Raw genomic sequence first — 19,128 nt, forward strand, 5'->3', positions numbered from 1 at the left:
CTCTGCCAGCCAAGTAGGTTCAAGAGGCCCCAGCTAGAAGTAAAATATCTTGACAGAGAAGGGAATTGAACTTCTGGACCAAGAGCTCAAGTCTAACTCACTCTGGGAACCCCCTGCCTGACTCTTTTCTGCCAAAGCCTGTAAGAGGGAAAAAAAGAATTAAAAAATATCAATGGCTACAGAGAATTTCCAAAATATGGGCTGATGCTGACATGTCTAGGGAGTCTCAGTTGAGCCAAAGATTTGAAGAGAAATGCAGTCAGGCTTGCGCCAGCTCTCTTGAAAGGAAATCCGTCCAGAATGTTCCAGAGAGCAAGTCAAGCCGGGGGAAATTCTATGCTCGCATTCATTCACCAATTAAAAAAAGAATACAGTCAGGGGTGTTTTATTTTTTGGTGCCAGTACTGGGGCTTGAACTCAGGGGCTTAGGTTCTTACTTAGCTTATTTTTGCTCAAGGCTGGTGCTCTACCACTTGAGCCACACTCTCACTTCTGGCTTTTTTGCTGGTTACTAAAAGAGCCTCAAACACTTTTCTGCCCTGGCTGGCTTCAAATTGTGCTTCTCAGATGTCAGCCTCCTGAGTAGCTCAGATTACAAGTGTGAGGCACTAGCACCCAGCATGAGTTATTATTTTTTTTTATTTAAAAGGCCCACCCATCAAAACTTATTTTCATGGGGAGTATTACGGAAGAAAAAAGGCAAGTAAAAGTCTTATCTTTCAGGAACAAGATACCAAGTTCAGGATACTTACAGGAGGACCTGCAAAACACAAGCAGAGAAGCCACCATCAGCATGGAAGACAGAGAGAATTGCCGGTCTATCTTCAGCACAGCCCCTGGCCACCCCCTCACAGGAGATCACAGCTGTTTTCAGAAAATGGCCCCACCCACAAGTGTGAGCTCCAAAGCCTGGTGGCAGAGCAGAAGGGGGCACCTTAGCTCCTGGAGGGGCCTGGGTGGCCATGTGGGGGCAGATGACTGTCCCCGAGTGTATTGCTCCATGCTCTTATTCCCCCAGTGCAGATAGTCGGTCCTCACTCTTGCTGGTTCCTGGTGGCCTGAGCAAAGAAATCAGACCTTGTACTTGCTTGAACAATAAGTTGTGGCACTCCCTACGGCATGGGTCAGATCAGTTCTACTAGGAAGAGACATAGGGGAACTCTCTTGGTTTTGAAACTCCATCCTCAGATCTCAGTTTCCCCGAGAGCTGGGATTATAGTTGTGAGCTACTGTGACCAACTATCACCTTTACAATGTATTCGGTATTCTAAGTCATCGAAAGATGAGTGAACATATCCAGGAGGCACTGCGCAGGTCTCATGTAAACAGGACACCATTTTATGTTAGAGTCTCGAGCATCTGTGGGTTTGGTGTTCACAAGGAGAACAGGGCCCCGTGGATGCTGCAGGATGGCATTCTCCATGAAGGCGTGCATGTGCCAAACCACATAACTCATCTGGAGCTCCTTTCCACAGGAAAGGAGTCTTTGTGGGTAACCAGCCATGAGCCCGGAGGGGAGCATTGAGGGGTGAGAAGTGGGGACTCAGTAGTGAGTCTGAGAGGGAAGAGAGAGGTGCTTAGAGAAACCATAGCTGGGGGGAAGCCCGGAAAGCCCTAGGCACAGAACAAGGGGCCCAGGCTGAGTCCTGAGGGGGAGAGAATGAATGGCCAAGGGAGGGGACGGAGGAGGAGGAGGAGGAGGAGGAGGAGGAGGAGGAGGAGGAGGAGGAGGAGGAGGAGGAGGAGGAGGAGGAGGAGGAGGGGCTACTGGCGGCTTCTGCATGGTGGAGGGGCCCCGAGGGGGAGTCAGAGTGGACTGGAGACGGCCTGCAGGTGTCCTGTGCAAATGCTGACAGTGGTGACTGTGGGCGATGATGGGAAGAGACCCCTCGTCAGAGAGGGAAGATGGCTTCTGACTGAGTGGTGGGTGGACGGTTGACAGGAAGGAGAGAGATGTCTGACTTGAAAAGCTAATGTGCTGATATCCAAGGATGGTGATGTGGGGGGGCTGCCTTTCCCCTGAGTGTACACTAGGGGTCAGATGGGGTGTGGGCAGTGTGGACACCCTGTGGACGCTGTTTTACAAGGAAAGCAAAAGCCAGACACGCTATCGCCTGTCATCTGGTTGAGGCCTCAAGAGTTGAGACAGGCATAATGGCTCACGCCTGTAATCCTAGCTACTCACGAGGCTGAGATCTGAGGATGGCAGTTTGAAGTGAGCCTGGGAAGAAACATCTGTGAGACTCTTATCTCTACCAGCAAAAATCCAGAAGTGAACTATGGTTCAAGTGGTAAAGCATTAGCGTTGAGCAAAAAGCCAAGCCAGAGCTCAAGGCCCTGAGTTCAAGTCCAAGAGCTGGTACACATGCCAAACAGTAGGATGTGAGGCCTATGAGCCGTAAGCCGTGACGGAGGAGGCGGGTGGGCCGGTGCGTGGTGAGTGGCAGGTTTGTTTTCTTTTGGGGGGGGTGGATATGTGGTGGATTGGCTCAGTCAGGGTGGAGCGTGGCTGAATGAGATCGAAGGGTGACAGGAGTATTAGGTGAGGCAATGCGTTTTCCAGCTGGAGGGGGTGAGGGGTGAGGTGGTGGGGGTCTGAGGATTTGGACCTGTAGGGCCACTCCCATTTCATCGAATGGGGCCCAGAACTGCTGAGCCCCCCCATGTCCTCAGACGGTTCCACTTATCTCCCCAGTCATCTGGCTCATACTTAATGGCTCCCACATTCCAGCCTTGGGACACGTGTTTGAAAGATGTGGGCATAAGGGCTAGGTGCAAAACACACTCATGGGGAGAACGCCATGTGGCTTACTGGGGACCCTGAGCAGCCTCATTTTCTAAGCAGGAACCCGGGGATGGCCTGAATTGTACCCCCTCCCACTTCCAAACTGGGAGCTGTGCCCACTGGTGCTTCAGGGAAAGGAGATGGAGGTGGAGCTGCGCGCTCATCGCTCGCCAGTGTGCAGGGCAGGTGGGCACATCTGAGAGGCCGCGCCCATGCCCAGCCCCAGGGTTGCCCAAAGGAAGTCAGATGGGAAGAGTGGGTCCCACAGCTTGGCCTCGTGGCCAGCTCACAGCCCCACATCTGGGCCTCTCTGGCCTCAGTCCTGGACCTGCTTGTCACCCCCGTGCCTTCCCCCCTCACCCAACCCCCCCCATGGATGGGACAGGCCCTCTGCCCCTCCCACTCAGCCTGGGCTCCACCCTCCAACTCATCCCCAGCACTGGAACCCTCTGTTATATTTCTCAGGGCAGACTGGACCAGAGGCTTTGAATCCAAGCTTGCAGGTTGAGCATGACTGTACCCCACTGTTTTCTGGGCTCCACTGCTGGGGATGGGGGAGTCATTGACAACTCTCTCAAGGTCCCTTGCAGTCCCCTGTTGCTTTCTCTTTGACTCTCAGCATGTTACTAAGAATTATCTTTGTATTTATCCTATATGAAGCTTCTTGGATATCATTATTATTATTATTTGTGTGTGTACCATCCTGGGGCTTGAACTCAGGGCCTGGGTACTATCCCTGAGCTTTATCATTCAAGGCTAGCAATTTACCACCTGAGCCACAGGCTCCACTTCGGGATCATGGATCGAAGGCTGAGCGCAGCATGATTATGGCAGTACCACACAGGTCATCTCCATACTCTGAGCAACCCATTCCTAAACAGTGAGTATGCATTCTTCATATTATTCCAAGCACCAAAATGAATTTAAAAAAGAATTTGAATGAAATGGGTTTCATTTTTTTTTTAAAATCAAAAACCAAAAAATAGGCTGGGAATGTGGCTTAACAGTAGAGTACTTGCCTAGCATGCATGAACCCCTGGGTTCGGTTCCTCAGCACCAGATAAGCAGAAAAAGCCAGAAGTGGAGCTGTGGCTCACGTGGTTGATCACTAGTCTTGAGCAAAAAGAAGCCAGAGACGGTGCTCAGGCCCCAAGTCCAAGCCAGACTTAGCTTGTTGATTGAAGTGGGGTCTTGATAACTTTTTGCCTGGGACTCTTATAGTAAACCACCTGCCTCATCCTCTCAAGTTTTGGAATTAAAAGCATGCACCACCATGCTTGCCTCCTGGCTTTTTAATTTTATATTTTGTGTTTGTCCTGGGGCTTGAACTCAGGGCCTAAGCACTTGTCCCTGAGCTTTTTTGTTCAAAGCTAGTGCTCTACCACTTTAGCCATACCTCCATTTCTGGTTTTTTGGTGGTTAACTGGAGATAAGAATTTCACAGACATACCTTCCCAGGCTGGCTTTGAACTGTGATCCTCAGATCACAACCTCTTGAGTAGCTAGGATTACAGGTGTGAGCCACTAGCACCTGGCTTCCTGTCCTTTTTTTTTTGGGGTCAGTCGTGAGGCTTGAACTCTGGGCCTTGGCTGTCCCTGAGCTCTTCAGCTCAAGGCTAGCGCTCTACCACTTGAGTCAAGCACCACTTCTGGTTTTCTGGTGGTTCATTGGGAATCAAGAGTCTCATGGACTTTCTGCCCTGGCTGGCTTTGAACCATGATCCTCAGATCTCAGCCTCCTGAGTAGCTAGGGTTACAGGCATGAGCCACTGGCGCCCGGTTCTGTCTTTTTTTCTTTTTTTTTTTTTTTAATATGTCTATTTAGACCTATTGCTCCTTTTGTAGTGAGTTTTCCAGTGGCCGATTTATATCATACTTTGTCTTTAAAACAGTGAGTATGCATTCCTCATCTCATTCCAAAAAAGATGTCAGCAAGCATACAGTAAAAGGCAATAAAATCTTTTACGAGGGTAGAGAATGAGAATTGACTGATGACCCGGCTATTTGGAGGGGTGTGGGGCAGGGTGGTCACACATGAATCCAGACTAAAGGGAGCTCTAGCAGCTCAGCCAACAGCCTTCAGCTTCTGGAAGTCCAGACGGCAGGAGGAAAGTGCAGCGTGCCGACGGCCAGACTGCCGCAAAGCCTGGGTAGTTGCTCAGAGGGCTGCGGAGCGAGGAACACACCTTGCACTGCACAAGGAGCCAGCAGCCGGCCTCCAGGGAGGAGAATCTGAGGCCTCAGGAGAACCAAGAACTCGCCCCATTTTTCTTGGGCGCAGTTGGCCCCTGGGGGCCTCTTGGTACCGGGTCCCTCTGGCCACACACTGGCTCTCCTGAGAGGGTGCCTCTGGGCTGGACATTCAGGAGCTGACTCACTACCCCACGCTACATGCTGGGTGATGGAAACTGGAGGGAAGAAAGAGGGAGGGAAAGAGAGAGGGAGGGAGGGAGGGAAGAAATTAGGAAGGGAAGGAGGAAGGAAAGAAGGGAGGGAAGAAGGAAGAGAGGAAGGAGGGGGAAGAAAGGAGGGAAGGGAGGAAGGAAGGGAGGAAGGAGGAAAAGGAAGGAAGAAAGGAAGGAAAGAAAGAAAGGAGGGAGGAAGGAATGGAGGGAGAGAGGGAGGGAGGGAGGGAAGGAGGAAGAGAGCCAGGCTCTGCCTTGGGGAGGCTGTTGAGAGGGAGGGGCATGGAGGTTTCCGAGGTGATCAGAACTGCAGATGTCAAGAAGCCAAGGACAGGGCTGGGAATATGGCCTAGTGGCAAGAGTGTTTGCCTCCAACAAATGAAACTCTTGGTTCGATTCCCCAGCACCACATATATGGAAAACGGCCAGAAGGGGCGCTGTGGCTCAAGTGGCAGAGTGCTAGCCTTGAGCGGGAAGAAGCCAGGGATGGTGCTCAGGCCCTGAGTCCAAGGCCCAGGACTGGCCAAAAAAAAAAAGAAAAAGAAGCCAAGGACAGGAAGACTGGGCACTGGCAAATTGGAGACCTGACTGGGACCCGGGGCCCCCATGTCCGGCACCTCCAGGCCCACGGCCGGCTTCCTAGTCTAGCTTAGGAACTCAGTAAACCTGGGACTCACCAGGATCGCCTCTTCTTCCAGGCTTGCCACGCCGTCCAGGGACACCTACACGGGAAAACAAGGTGGACTAGTTGAGAAGAGGACTAGAGACTTGGGCACAGCCTACCCACGGGTACCCGCCTGCCCGAGACTGCCCCCTGCTGGCAGAGGGGAGAGAAGGACCCCAGATTTTGCAGGTCTCCTTCCTGCATTCTTCACCCCTTTCTCCCTTATTTGTGTTACTGAGCCCTATGTTTGCATATTCATCCCCAAACCTCCCCCCCCTCATAAAAAATTTACTCCTAGGATACATTATTTTTTGCTGGGATTTGAATTCAGGGCCTGGCTAAGCAATGACTCTACTTCTTGATTTTTTTTTTTTTTTTTTTTTTTTGGCCAGTCCTGGGGCTTGGACTCAGGGCCTGAGCACTGTCCCTGGCTTCTTCTTGCTCAAGGCTAGCACTCTGCCACTTGAGCCACAGCGCCACTTCTGGCCATTTTCTGTATATGTGGTGCTGGGGAATCGAACCCAGGGCCTCATGTATACGAGGCAAGCACTCTTGCCACTAGGCCATATCCCCAGCCCCGTGACTCTACTTCTTGATCCTTGCCTCCAGCCCTTTGGGCTTTAGTTTGGTTTTTGACATAAGGTCTCTCTTTTGCTTGGGCTGGGCTTGCACTGTGATCTTCCTATTTCCACCTCCCGAGTAGCTGGGATTACAGGCATGTGCCATTATGCTTGGCTTACTACAGGGACATTCTTGACTCAAGAGTTTGGAGCAGAGAAAGTTACAGACTTAGGAGCAAATTGAGGTTGAGAGTGGGAGTTTTACAGCAAAGTCGGATACAAACACTATGGTGTCTTAAATGCTTATGACTGGGCAACAACTACCATGCCATCCATCTACCATCCTCCACTGCTAACTGGAACCATCAGCTGTGTCTCCCTGCCCTGGGCTCTGCCTCCCTGCTCATCACTCTTTGCCTAACTGCCTCTTGTTCTCTCTGCTCTCCTAGCTGTACATCATTACCAGCTTGAATTTTGTGACATTTTCTACCTATCAACCTTTCCCACCACAGCATGCTAGGTTCTGATCTGGGCCTAGAGGTGCAGATGAACAGCTAGTGATTGCCTTTCCTGCCAAAGTCAGCCTCAAAGCCCCTCAGGATCCCCAAAACAATCACAGAGGGAAGGTAGGAAATTGACTATGAATGAGGGTGGGCAGGGTGGGCCATGGGAAAGCTGGTGGGTCTTTCCCTTCCTTCTCCTCCCTGTTCTTTCCTTCCTTCCTCCCTGTTCTTTCCTTCCTTCTTTCCTTCCTTCCTTCCTTCCTTCCTTCCTTCCTTCCTTCCTTCCTTCCTTCCTTCCTTCCTTCCTCCTCCTTCCCTCCCTCCCTTCCTTCCTTCCCTCCCTTCCTCCCTCGCTTCTTTACTTCATTCCTTCTCTCTCTCTGTTGCTCTCTTTTTCTTTTGTACTGGTACTGGGGCTAGAACTCAGGGCCTGGGTGCTGTCCCTTAGCTTTTTGCTCAAGGCTCAATCACTTGAGCCACAGCTCCACTTCTGTCTTTTTGCTGGTTAATTGAAGATAAGAGTCTCATGGACTTTCCTTTTCCAGGCTGGCTTTGAACACAATCCTCAGATCTCAGCCTCATGAGTAGCAAGGATTAGAGGCATGAGCCAATGGTGCCCAGATTTCTTTCTGTTTTTAAGTGAGAGGCCAGGCCCACTGGACTCTCAGTCTCTAGGTAGCCCTGAATCTGAGGGGCTTCTTGATGCAAACATCAAGATGTGCCCTGGGAAAGGAGGAGGTGGGTATGGAAACAGGAGCCCCACCAACATCATGCTAACCTCCATTCCCACCTCACCCCCAGTCCCCTGTAATAGCTAGTCTGCTTTCTATGAATTTGTTCTTTCTGACTGACTTATTTCCCTGACTGACTTATTTCCCTGAATATAGTGTCTTCAAGGTTCATCTCTGTTGTAGCAGGCATCAGAGGTTCATTCCTTTTCCATGACTGAACAATATTCTGATGCATGGATGTGCCACCTTATGGCTACCATTTGTCTGGTGGCACAGACCACACGGTGCAGCTTAGAGGTGGTTGGGGATGGGCTGACAGCTGGGTGAGCTGTGCCACCAGTGGGACACATGACCAGGACCTCCAGAGGACACTGCAAAAGCCTTTGCCATGCCACCTGCTCTGTCTGCAAGATCCTAGAAGCTGGCCTTTTCCAGTGGGAGGTGACTGGACAGGGATTGCAGGATGGATACACAGGGTGGAGGATGTGAGATGGGGGACCTAGGGCAGCTGGGAGTGGGGTATGAAACCAGGGGTGTGGCTTATCTAGAGTTCTGGAGGCCAGCGCCCTTCCAGGGCCCGTCTGGGGCTTGTTCACTGGTGGATGGTCAGAGAACCCCCATGGTCCTGAGCTTTTGTCCTGACTTGTCCTGCTCTGATACTCAGCCTACATTGCTCCTGCTCCAGGGAAATGCTGGGGCCAGCTCCCAAGCTCCCATTGACTCAGAGCCCAGGGAGACACAAGCAGATCCCCTTCCCTTCCCTCCCTAGGTTCTGTGCCACTCCGGCTGGGCTAAACCAAGGGGGCTCTGCCAGGTGAGCCCACTTACTGGTGTCTGGTTCTGCATATGGTGTAGGCTCAGGCTTCTGCAATAGGGAGGGTCTCTGATGCTTCAGGGTTTCACCCCAGGACTATCTGAAGACCCTCAGAGGGGGTGCTGGGACTCTACTGGTAGCCAGGAGTGTGGCTGTGTGATGGCCCTGTCCTGTGCTATGCACTGCACTGGGGCTTTTCTGTTGTTTAGACCTCTAATCTGTTCAGTGTCCAGTCAGAGAGGTCACAGGAACCTTGTCACAGGGGAGAGCCCAGTCCCAAGGAACACAGCTGGCAGGTGGCAGGGCTGGGATTCAAACCCTTCTCTTCTCCCTCCCTCCCTGCCTTCTTCCTTTTTCAAATACGGTTTTCTTCCTTACAAACTACTCGGAGCTCATGACTTCACCGTGCCACATTGCCTTTTGTGTGCTTAGGGAGGCTGGAGTCTGGGCGGTGCATTTACAAATCCCAGGGACACCAGCTCCTGGTTCTTGGTGGTGCTGGGGTCTGAACACAGGAACGCATGTTTCCTAAGCAGAAACTCTACAACTCCAACCGCTGTATTTATTTTTAAGAATCTCACTATCGCGCCCAGGCTGGCTTGGTATTTGTTATGGAGCCCATGCTGGCCTTGACTCACAATCCTCCTGCTTTAGCCTCCTGAGTGCTGTGATGACAGGCGTGGCAACCATCCTTGGCACACTCTCATTTCTTGCCAAGAAAACTCCTCATCCTTCAAGACCCAGAGAAGGCATGGAGTTATGCCCTAGCCTTTCCAGCTGCTTTCTCGGGAGCTATGGATATTTATTTACTCTAAGTACTTAGGGTGCTGGGGTGGAGTTGGCATCCCAGAGTCCTACAAGGCAGGGACCATGATGGATATGCCTTGGGTCTCTATATGCATGGCCCCGGTGGATGGTCACGGAGGGGTATGCAAAGAGGTTCTGGGTCCCAGTGTGTCCATCTGCAGCTTGTGACCAGGCTTGACTTTGCTGGGCCCTGGCAGAGGACTGACCTCTGCTTCTTGCTCTTGTTTGGCACCTGTGTCTGGCCCCCTTTGCCCACTGGTGGGGGATTACTAATTTATGGTGCAGGGCAAGCTGCCAGGGTCTTTCTAGTATTAGAAACCACTTGAGTGGACCTTGCTCCAGTAAACGGCTCTTAATCAGTCTCTGGGGAGAGCCCTGGGACCCAGATAATTAGCTGCATGTGTGCGGAGATGGGCCTGCTTTCTTTTCCCCAAGGATTTATGAGCCGGGGGACTTTCTCATTGACCCCAGTTTCAGGGCCAGGCCTCTTTCTGTAACTCTGGCCGCCGAATGCTCCATCGACAGTAAAGTGCATAAGCTTGCAGGAAGCCATAGTCGCCACCATATGTTTCTCATCTCACGCGCATTTTTGCACTGGCTCTGGGGAAGGCATGGATTTCTAAAAGTCCCCAAACACAGCTCTGAGGGAAGCACTTATAATTCAACCTTCATGAAAGCTGCCACTGCTCTATCCAAATGTACTTGGAAGCAGATTCAAAGTTTATTTAGAAAGAGCTTAAAAAATATATAGACTGAGAGACAGAGCTGTGGATTCTTTCTCCCAGTCCTGGCTCATTGGGGCCTTGCGAGTAATTCTAGCTTGCGGACACGACACACTAAGAAGAAACCACGGATGTGTGAACATCAGGCTATCTGTCCACTGCAGCACCACTGCAATTCATCACCTCCCTTCCATCATTTGCTTTGTTTTCTGCAGTGTTGGGGCTGAACCCAGAACCTCCCCTGTACCACTATGTCCCTGGCCCTCATCTCCTTCCCATTTGTTTATCTGATAAGCTGTGTCCTCCACCTCCCTCTGGCCTTGACTTCTCTATGCCATTCCTCCTCCCTCACTTTGTCATTACTGGTGCATCCACTTATCCTGCCACAGAAAACCACTCAATATTGACTCTGGGATGAACGAATGACTATTCATTCAGGCAATCATATATCCATCTTCTCACTGGTTCATTCATCCACCCACCCACTCATCCAAACAAGTAATAGATTTTTGTTTATTCATTCTTTGATTGTCTGTCCATTTAACACCCATCATCCATCCAACCACCAACCATTCATCCATCCACTGAATTATTAACCTATGCTCATTCAACCTTTTGACCATCCATTCATCCATCCACCCATCCAGCATTCATGCAACCACCTACCACGCATCCATCCACTGAACTATTAATCTATGTTCATTCAACCTTTGACCATATATCCATCCACTAGTCCATTCATCAATCAAATTAGCAAACTTGGTTTATTCAAGATTTGGATCACCTGCCTATCTGCCCATTTATCCATCCACCAACCTATGAATCCATGAAGAAGTGCTTTATTAGGAACTGGGGAGACTCCAATGAGGGTATCAGTTCTTGTCCTTGTGACCCACTCCTGTCGCTCTACTTTTTTATGCTAAAGATGGGACTCAGGGCCTGATGCATGCTAGACAAGTACTCTCCCACTGAGACATACCTCTACCTCTTCTCTTCCAGAAGCCCCTGAGGCCTGTACTAGCATCTACATTCTGCAGAGGAAGGAACCAGGATCAGGAAGTAGAGGGCTGGAAGACAGGAGGTAGGACTGGCACTCACTCTGTATAGCTGCTGGTCAGTCTGTGCAGCCCTATTAACCTCTGTCTAGAGGTTTGTTCAGGACAGCACCAGTCTCTGGCCTCTGAGCCCCATCTGAAGGTTTCCTGGGTGCTTAGGCACTATTGTTTGGAGGTTAGGGTTCTCCCTGTACCTCATATAGTCTGGAACTGTGTCCCTGGCACAAAGCTGCACTTTGGGGAGAAGCCGAGTGCTCAAATAATAGAACATGCTGAAGCTAAAATGCTTACTATCTAATCCTTGATCTGGACAGTCACTTTCTCCAGGCTAGGCAGAGCCTGGGCACTCACTCTCTGGAGAGAGGAAAATCAAGTTTCTAGTGTGCAAGATCCCAGGGACAGAGGTGGGCTGAGCACAATGAAGTAAAAGTTTACACAGATCTCTCCTCCTTTCCCATGGCTCCTAGGGCATAGGCAGCCAGGCCTTTCCTCCCAGGCAGAGGATAAACACGTTCTTCTCAGGGCTTCTGATGAAGCCAAGAGAAAAGACCCAGTCAGACTGCGCTCTCATGAGCCCACACTGAGAAGTCCCATCCAGGAACACAGGGCCGCCACTCTCTTTTTGGGCTTGAAAATGAGCTAAAGGTGTTGGATATTTGAAAAAGCCTCAAGGTGGGAGGAGGGAGGGAGGGAGAGAAAGGGGAGGGGAGTAACTCAGAAGAGACAGGATTTTTGTTGTTGTTGTTCGTCTTGGGGCTTGAACTCAGGGCCTAGGTGTTGTCCTTACTCAAGGGTAGTGCTCTACCACTTTGAGCCACACTTGCACTTCTGACTTTTTCTGTGATTAACTGGAGATAAGAGTCTCATGGGGACTTTTCTGGCTGGCTGGCTTTGAACCATGGCCCTCAAATCTCAGTTATGAGTACATGGCTAGAGACAGGGCTATTTTTTTGTTTTTTTAAAGAAGAGATCTTGCAAATAAAAAAAGTAAGAAATAATGCTGGATATTATGTGCGGGGAAGTAGCTCAGTGGCAAAGTGCTTGCCTAGCAAGTGCAACATCCTGGAGTTCGATCCCCAGTACAAAAAAAAAAAAAAAAAAGACAAGACAGTGGCTGGGAATATGGCCTAGTGGCAAGAGTGCTTGCCTCGTGTATATGAAGCCCTGGGTTGGATTCCCCAGTACCACATATATAGAAAACGGCCAGAAGTGGCGCTGTGGCTCAAGTGGCAGAGTGCTAGACTTGAGCAAAGAGAAGCCAGGGACAGTGCTCAAGCCCTGAGTCCAAGGCCCAGGACTGGCAAAAAGAAAAAGACAAGACAAAAAAAAATACAGTTAAAAAAAAGAAATAATGCTGGATATTATATCCATGCAACAAGATCAGGTTGCTATTAAAAATGAATGTCTACTCAGAGAGACAAATGCACATGTTTTCTCTTGTGTACAGAAGCTAGATCTAAAATACACCAGGACATGATAAACTCCAGGCATTTACACACAGTGAGACTAAAGGGGACACTCTTAGGAGAGGAACACAAAGGTGCAATGCCCATGGGCATCTGATCATACAGAATAATATTTATCAAAATGAACTCTAGGAAATGGAAACAAGAGTTTTTTTCTTGGTTACTGTTTTTGCTTTCATTTTTGTCTTGTTTGTTCATTTATTTGTCTTTGGGAGAGTAAGGGGAGGCACAGAAATGGAGGGACAAAGGGTAAACAAATTAATCAGTGGTACTCATTAAACACTCTGTTGAAAATGAACTATACAACCTGTGTGTGAAGATGGGAGAGAAAAACTGGGAGAGAGTGAAGGAAGGGGTGACATTGTCCAAAAAGAAACGCACTCATTACCTGACTTAGGTAACTATAACCCCTCTGTACACTACCTTTCTAGCAACAATGAAGAACAAATAAATGAAAAAGGAATGTCTAGGGACATTGGCTCAGAATCTCTTGAAAATTAAACACATAATGGCAAGTACCAGAGCAGTAGAGATGTGAGAGTTTGGAGGAGAGTCTCATAAAGCAGAATAAAACACAGTCACATTTCCTTTAGGGCATACCTCTAGAGGCCTAACTTTCCATCACTTCCCATTAGGGCTGAGGACCAAGCCTTTAACTCATAGGCCTTTGGGGGACACTTAAGATCCAAACCATAACACCATTTGAAGGTTTGGAAGGGCCAGGTAGATCCGAAAGGTGGGCTAGACCAGGCTGAAGATGGCCTGAGGACAATGGAACTGAGGGCATGAAGGAACACACATAGCCCCGTGGTTCTAGCCTTGGCGCGTCTGGGATCAAACTTTAGTCTGTCCAGTCAACCAGTAGTCAGTTGTGGTAGCTCAAAGCCTATTTATCAGGCAGAAAGTTTTTCTGAGAAGTGGCTGCATGTCTGGCCCACCTCCCACCTCAACCCATCTGAAAATTTACTGCCAAATCATCTATTTCCAACTTTCACGAAATGAGTTTATTCTCAGGTGAAAACTACTGTATCTAATTCCTTCTGCAGAGGACCAAGCCAAGATGGAAAACTGCTGGAGCTGACTTTCTAACCCACCAGAGTCAGCTTCTGTTTCTAAGACAACTGGAGGAAGTCCTGATCCCCACCGAGTCTCCCAGATAAAGCAGGCCAGCCTCCAAGCCAGTGGAGCCAGTCTCAGCACAGACTCTGTAACCCAGGACCCAGGTTTCCCTGCCAGCAAGATGGGAGCCAGTCCACAGCCTCCTCCAAGACAGAGCCACTAATCTCTGACTAGGACAGGAGGCAACAGATGTGCCAAAAGGTTCCACCATGGATGTCTTGACCTGGAGTTACACCTCCTTTGTGACCTTCTCAGGGCTATTCCAGTCCACCCACTTTTGGACACAGGATGACAAGAGTATAGTGTACGCACGCATGTATGGAAATAGTACAAGAACCCTCTCGTTGCATAATTAATATATGTTAATAAAATGTAAATAAAAGGACAAAGCTATTGATACCTTGCTAGTAACCACAGGGACCTTGGTCTGGGTGACAAAGGAACCATTAGAAGAATGTTCTAGGAAGCCAAGTTCCAGGATGGAGGGTGGTTAGATGAAAGAGATGTTGCTCACATGCTTACATGCTGTGCATCTCTATGGCAACAGGCAGTCACTCATTCATGAAGGCCATTCCCACACATGCCCAGTGGTTCTTTGGCTTTGACCACCCTCAGTCCTCTCAGCAACTCGAGACTGGCTCATCCCCTCCCCTCTGCACTCAGGGGAATATCCAGTGCTCTCCTCTTGGCCTGTCTGAGCCTGTCTGCCCTCCTCACTGGCTACACCTCCTTTAAGTCCTCCTATGGTGATAGACCACATGGACCTTCTTTCTGTTCTAATGTCATCCTTCGACTCCCTGATTTTCGCTTTCTCTCTGGTCACCCCTCTGGTCACTCAGGTCTCAGCTCAAATGTCACCTGCCAGGTGTGCTAACAGACCTACCTGTTTCTGTGTTGCCTGTTTGTTGGACTCCTTCAACCTGTGAGAGTGGAAACATCCTAACAGGATGGATCTGGTCTACCTTAGTTCCCAGTGCCTTGCATATCGTAGATCAACTGCTACTGACTAAATAACTGCTGAATAAATTAAATGAGAGCAGGAGGCCTGATGGAAGAGCAATGATCCACTGGAAGTACAAGCTAGTAGAGGCCTGTCAGACCAGGTCACTGCTCAAGGCAGCTTGAAGGTGGCTCTGAATCAAAGGAACCTTCTGGAAGGTAGAAATGTTACCTCTGGGTTTATGCTGCAAAGAAAGTCTGCAAACCAGATAGGAAAGCACAGTAACTGGAAATAACAGGTGTTGAAGCCTGACTGACCTGGGCTGACTCAGCCATGCCCTTGCCGTATGGCCCCAGAAGAGTCAAATCATGTCCCTGGGGCTCAGTTTCCCCATCTGTAAACTGGGTACTATAAAAATGAAAGTAGAAATGGCCACTCTGTCTGCCAGAGCCTGAGCTGAGGCTTACTGTCTGGCTCTAGGTCCTTACTGGATGAGGATTCCTGACCGCGAGCCCTGTAAATGGCTCCCCTCAAAAACAAGAATCAGCAGTCCTCAGGGCAGTGAGGAACCCCAATGAGCAGGACCTCAGGGGGCAGGACTCTGAGAATAAGAAAAGTCACAGTCAGAGGACGGAATGGGCACCAGTGTCCCAGGGCACCAGAGTTAGCATGTGGCTTCTTGATTTCAGGCAGGGCATCTGTATAGTCGTTTTTTTTTTTTTTTTTTAATCTTTTAATCTCAGGTGCCATCAGCTGCTGGGAAATTGCTGAACCCAACCTCCAAGCTGGCAGAGGCTTCTTCTGAATTCCACTGGGAGAACAAAGCATTCCACAATTGTGACACAGCTGCCCTGACTGGCAGCCTGGGCAGACCGTTGGTAGAGCCATGCTGGGAGGAAAGCGTGCAAAAGGCAAGCAAAGTCACTTGGCAGGAGAGGCAGCAGCTGCTAGGCAATGGCTGACCAGAGACCACTCTGGGAGCTGGGGCTAGCATCTTCTCTCTGGGAACTTGGGAGCCTCTGGGTGTTGTAGAGTTCATTCCTGAGCTTCCTAGAGCACAAGGTGGGGGGCTTGGTGAGCTGTCCTCTGATGACCTAGACTGAAGGGTGGTGGCGCCCTACCCCAGGGCTTGTAGTGGTCAATGGTCACTGGCAGCCACACCCAACTTTGGTTCATGTCTCCACATTTTCAAACCTTATGATGCGAAAAGAACTGAGATTTCTCTGTTTCCTTTTCTTCTTCTTCTTCTTTGTGCCAGTAGTGAGACTTGAACTCAGGACCTAGCTGCTGTCCCTTAGCGTTTTCTGTTCAAGGTTGGTGCTCTACCACTTAAGCCACACCTCTACTTCTTCTTGCTTTTCTGCTGGTTAATTGGAGATGAAAAGAATGTCATGGACTTTCCTGCTCAGGCTGGAGATCATGATCCTCAGATCTCAGGCTCCTGAGTAGCTAGGATTATAGGTGTGAGCCACTGATATCTGGCAATTTCCTCACTTTCTTGCTACTAGGATATCTCCCCGATGAGACCTTCACACCTGAGTGAGATTTTGGTGTAGAGCTGTGTTGGGTGGGGCTCGAAGCATCCACTCTCACTGGGAGAGCCAGCGTGATTCTAAGCCAGCTGCCTCAAGGGAGCTTCCTGGCCTGGCAGGGGTGTTTGTTGGCATAGCTGGTTAAGGGTGTGGTGTGGGGAGCTGGTTTCGGAAGCACCATCCTCTGGGCTCCGGAACCTTTAATAACCCTCTCCCACTTTGGCTTAGATTGCTGGAGTGGATCCTATTATCTGCAGTTATGAATCCTGACAAACTGCTTGAGTTCCTGGCAGGACTTCAGACTCTAATGCCTGCAGGGATAAGCAGGTCACCCAGATAAAAGGAACAGGCTCATTTGGCCAAAAATTACAAGGCGGCCCTGTTGGCCTATCTTTGATGTGTGTGTGTGTGTGTGTGTGTGTGTGTGTGTGTGTGTGTGTGTTGTACTAGGATTTTAAACTCAGGGCCTTGAGCTGGCCAGACAGGTGCTCTACCACTTGAGCTATGCTCCAGTCCTTTTGCTCTCACTAGTTTTTTATTTTTGTTTGTTTGCCAGTCCTGGGTTTGAACTCAGGGCCTAGGCAGTATCCCTGAACCTCTTTGTGCTCAACGCTAGCGCTCTACCACTTGAGCCATAGCACTCCTTCCAGCTTTTTCTGAGTAGTTTATTGGAGATAAGGGGGTCTCAGATTTTTCTGCCTGGGGTGGCATCAGGCCATGATCCTCAGATCTCAGCCTCCAGAGTAGCTAGGATTACAGGCATGAGCCACTGGCACCCAGCCTCACTCTTTTTTTTGTCTTAGGATCTTGCTTGTTGCCCAAGATGACCTAGACCTTGATCCTCCTATCTATGCTTCCTGTTGTAGTTGGAACAACAGGATAATAATACCAATGGAGGCAAAGGTTAAACCCATTGTGGTATGCATCCATATAATAAACAATGAACTACAAATACATGCTAACATATGGATGAATCTCCAAAACAGAATGTTAAAGTAAAACAAACCAGAAACAAAAGACTGGGTTTGTATGATTCCACCTACACAGGATGTGCTGAGTAGAAATGGAACACTGACTGGTGGCTGCCCAGGCAAAGGGGGAAATGGGAGGGACACCTAATTAATGGGTACGGGTGTTAACTTAAGGTGTGGCAAATGTTTTGAAATTAGATGGGCTGATAGTTGCACAAAGCCATGAATGCCAACTATCATAGAACTGTCCAGCTAAACTGTTAATTTTATGTGACATGCTTTTCAATTTAATAATTTAAGAAAGAGTCCAGTTAATAGTTCATCTGGTTTGGGGCAGAGCAGTGTTTCATCTTTGACTTAATGGTGTTTTAAAAAATAAACTAGAATTAAAGTGGAGGAAATCTCTAACACAACCGAGTGAGGGGTGGGGAGTAGCGGCTTTGGTCCAGCTGCTCTTCCAAGCCTTCAGCTTAAGCTTGGATGGTTTGTACTTGGAGAGAATAAAAATAGTTCTTATGTAAAGCAGGCATCAGGAATCACGCACACACATTCGCGCACGCACGTGCACGCACGCGCACGCACGCACGTGCACGCACACACACACACACACACACACACACACACACGGCTCTCCCTTCTGTTCCTGGTTTGAAGTTTGACTTCCCACGGGGTGGGGTGGGGAGAGATCTTGGAGGCCACCAGAGAACGGAATGGGTGGCCTGGAGGGAGCTGCAGCTGCAGGTGCCCATGTGATGCAGGGAGGGGCCACGGCATTTCTCAGACCGTGTGAAGGTGTGACACGTGTCTGCCAGTGCCTGTGTGCACTAGGTGGGTGGACAGCAGCATTTAAGTCCCAGTGATACAAGTCACGAAGGAGTTAGGGATCCATTGGAGCACAGCTGTCCTGGGCACCCAAGACTGGAGTCCAGAGACATTGTTTTTTTTTTTTTTTTTTTGTTTTTTTCACAGATCCCCAATCCTCTGGGCACGGGGCACATTCAGTGATCGCTGCTGATTTGGGGGTTGGAAACAGATTTACGAAGAACTCAAAATGACTATACCTGAGTGGCGGCGGCTCATGGCCACAAGCCTAGCTACTCAGGAGATCGAGATCTGAGGATCACAGTTTGAAGGCAGCCTGGGGAGAAAAGTCTGTGAGACTCTCCAATGAACTACTGAAAAGTCAGAAATGAGATTATGGAGCAAGCGGTAGGGTACCAGCCTTGAGTAGAAAAAGCTAAGGGATAAAGCTAAGGGATAGCCCCAGGCCCTGAGTTCAGTACTGGCTCCAAAATAATTACTAATAACTTAACTAATAATCACATTATGTCTTATGATATTATAATAAGTGTTTAAAAATAAACAGAATGGTAATACCTGGCATTTTTTGAGCATGTGTGAGGCTCAGTCCCATGGCCCCCATCCCCATCACAACCTGGCCCTGCTGCCTTCTGATCCTGGGTCCTGTGTTCTCATGTCCATGTGAAGTGTGTGGCCTGTGTCCTGCACTGGGGCAGGCCAGGGAGGCCCTGACACCACTGAATGACAGACACAGACACAGACGCAGATGCACAGGGACAGCACGGCTGCTGCTGTTCACCGTGTGCCAAGTACCATCCCAGCCCTTCATGATTTGGCCAGTGGGCCAAGCTCCCTGCCCAATATTCTGCCTTGAAAGGGGAAGGAGGGAGGATCTCATGGCCCCTTCCAGGACTGGCCTCTCCCATGGGACCCTGGGAACCCTTACCTGTCAAAGCCTGACCTGGGGAGGGACTTCTGAGGGGCCCAGGTACTACTTCAAATGCAGCCCCTCTACAACTCTTCCCATCATAGATCCTATCTAATGGTTCACATGGATGATAGGAGGGAGAGGGCCAGCTTCTCCCTCACTACCACTGTACCCCAGGACAGGCCTACCCCCAACCCCATAACATCCAAACAGGAACAGATGAATTTTCCAACTTCCCAGAAGGTGGCATTGTTTGGGAGAGCCTTACCTAATTCTCAGCACAGCAAGGACTCCAGTGACTGACAGAGAAAAACATTTCCTCTGC

The 19,128-nt window shown here is 49.6% G+C and overlaps 1 protein-coding gene across 1 annotated transcript in view; it reads right to left on the reverse strand.

The window, feature by feature from the left end:
• Col23a1 (collagen type XXIII alpha 1 chain) overlaps window positions 1-19,128 on the reverse strand; it is a 192,940-nt gene that overhangs the window by 40,681 nt on the left and 133,131 nt on the right. Inside the window, exons 3-4 of the mRNA XM_048333849.1 lie at window positions 5,868-5,912; window positions 753-760 (exon numbers count right to left, since the gene is read on the reverse strand). Coding sequence (XP_048189806.1) covers window positions 753-760; window positions 5,868-5,912 — 53 coding nt within the window. The remainder of the gene's footprint in view (window positions 1-752; window positions 761-5,867; window positions 5,913-19,128) is intronic.

Source organism: Perognathus longimembris, chromosome 25 (assembly GCF_023159225.1).
Source record: "Perognathus longimembris pacificus isolate PPM17 chromosome 25, ASM2315922v1, whole genome shotgun sequence".
Lineage (NCBI taxonomy): Eukaryota > Metazoa > Chordata > Mammalia > Rodentia > Heteromyidae > Perognathus > Perognathus longimembris.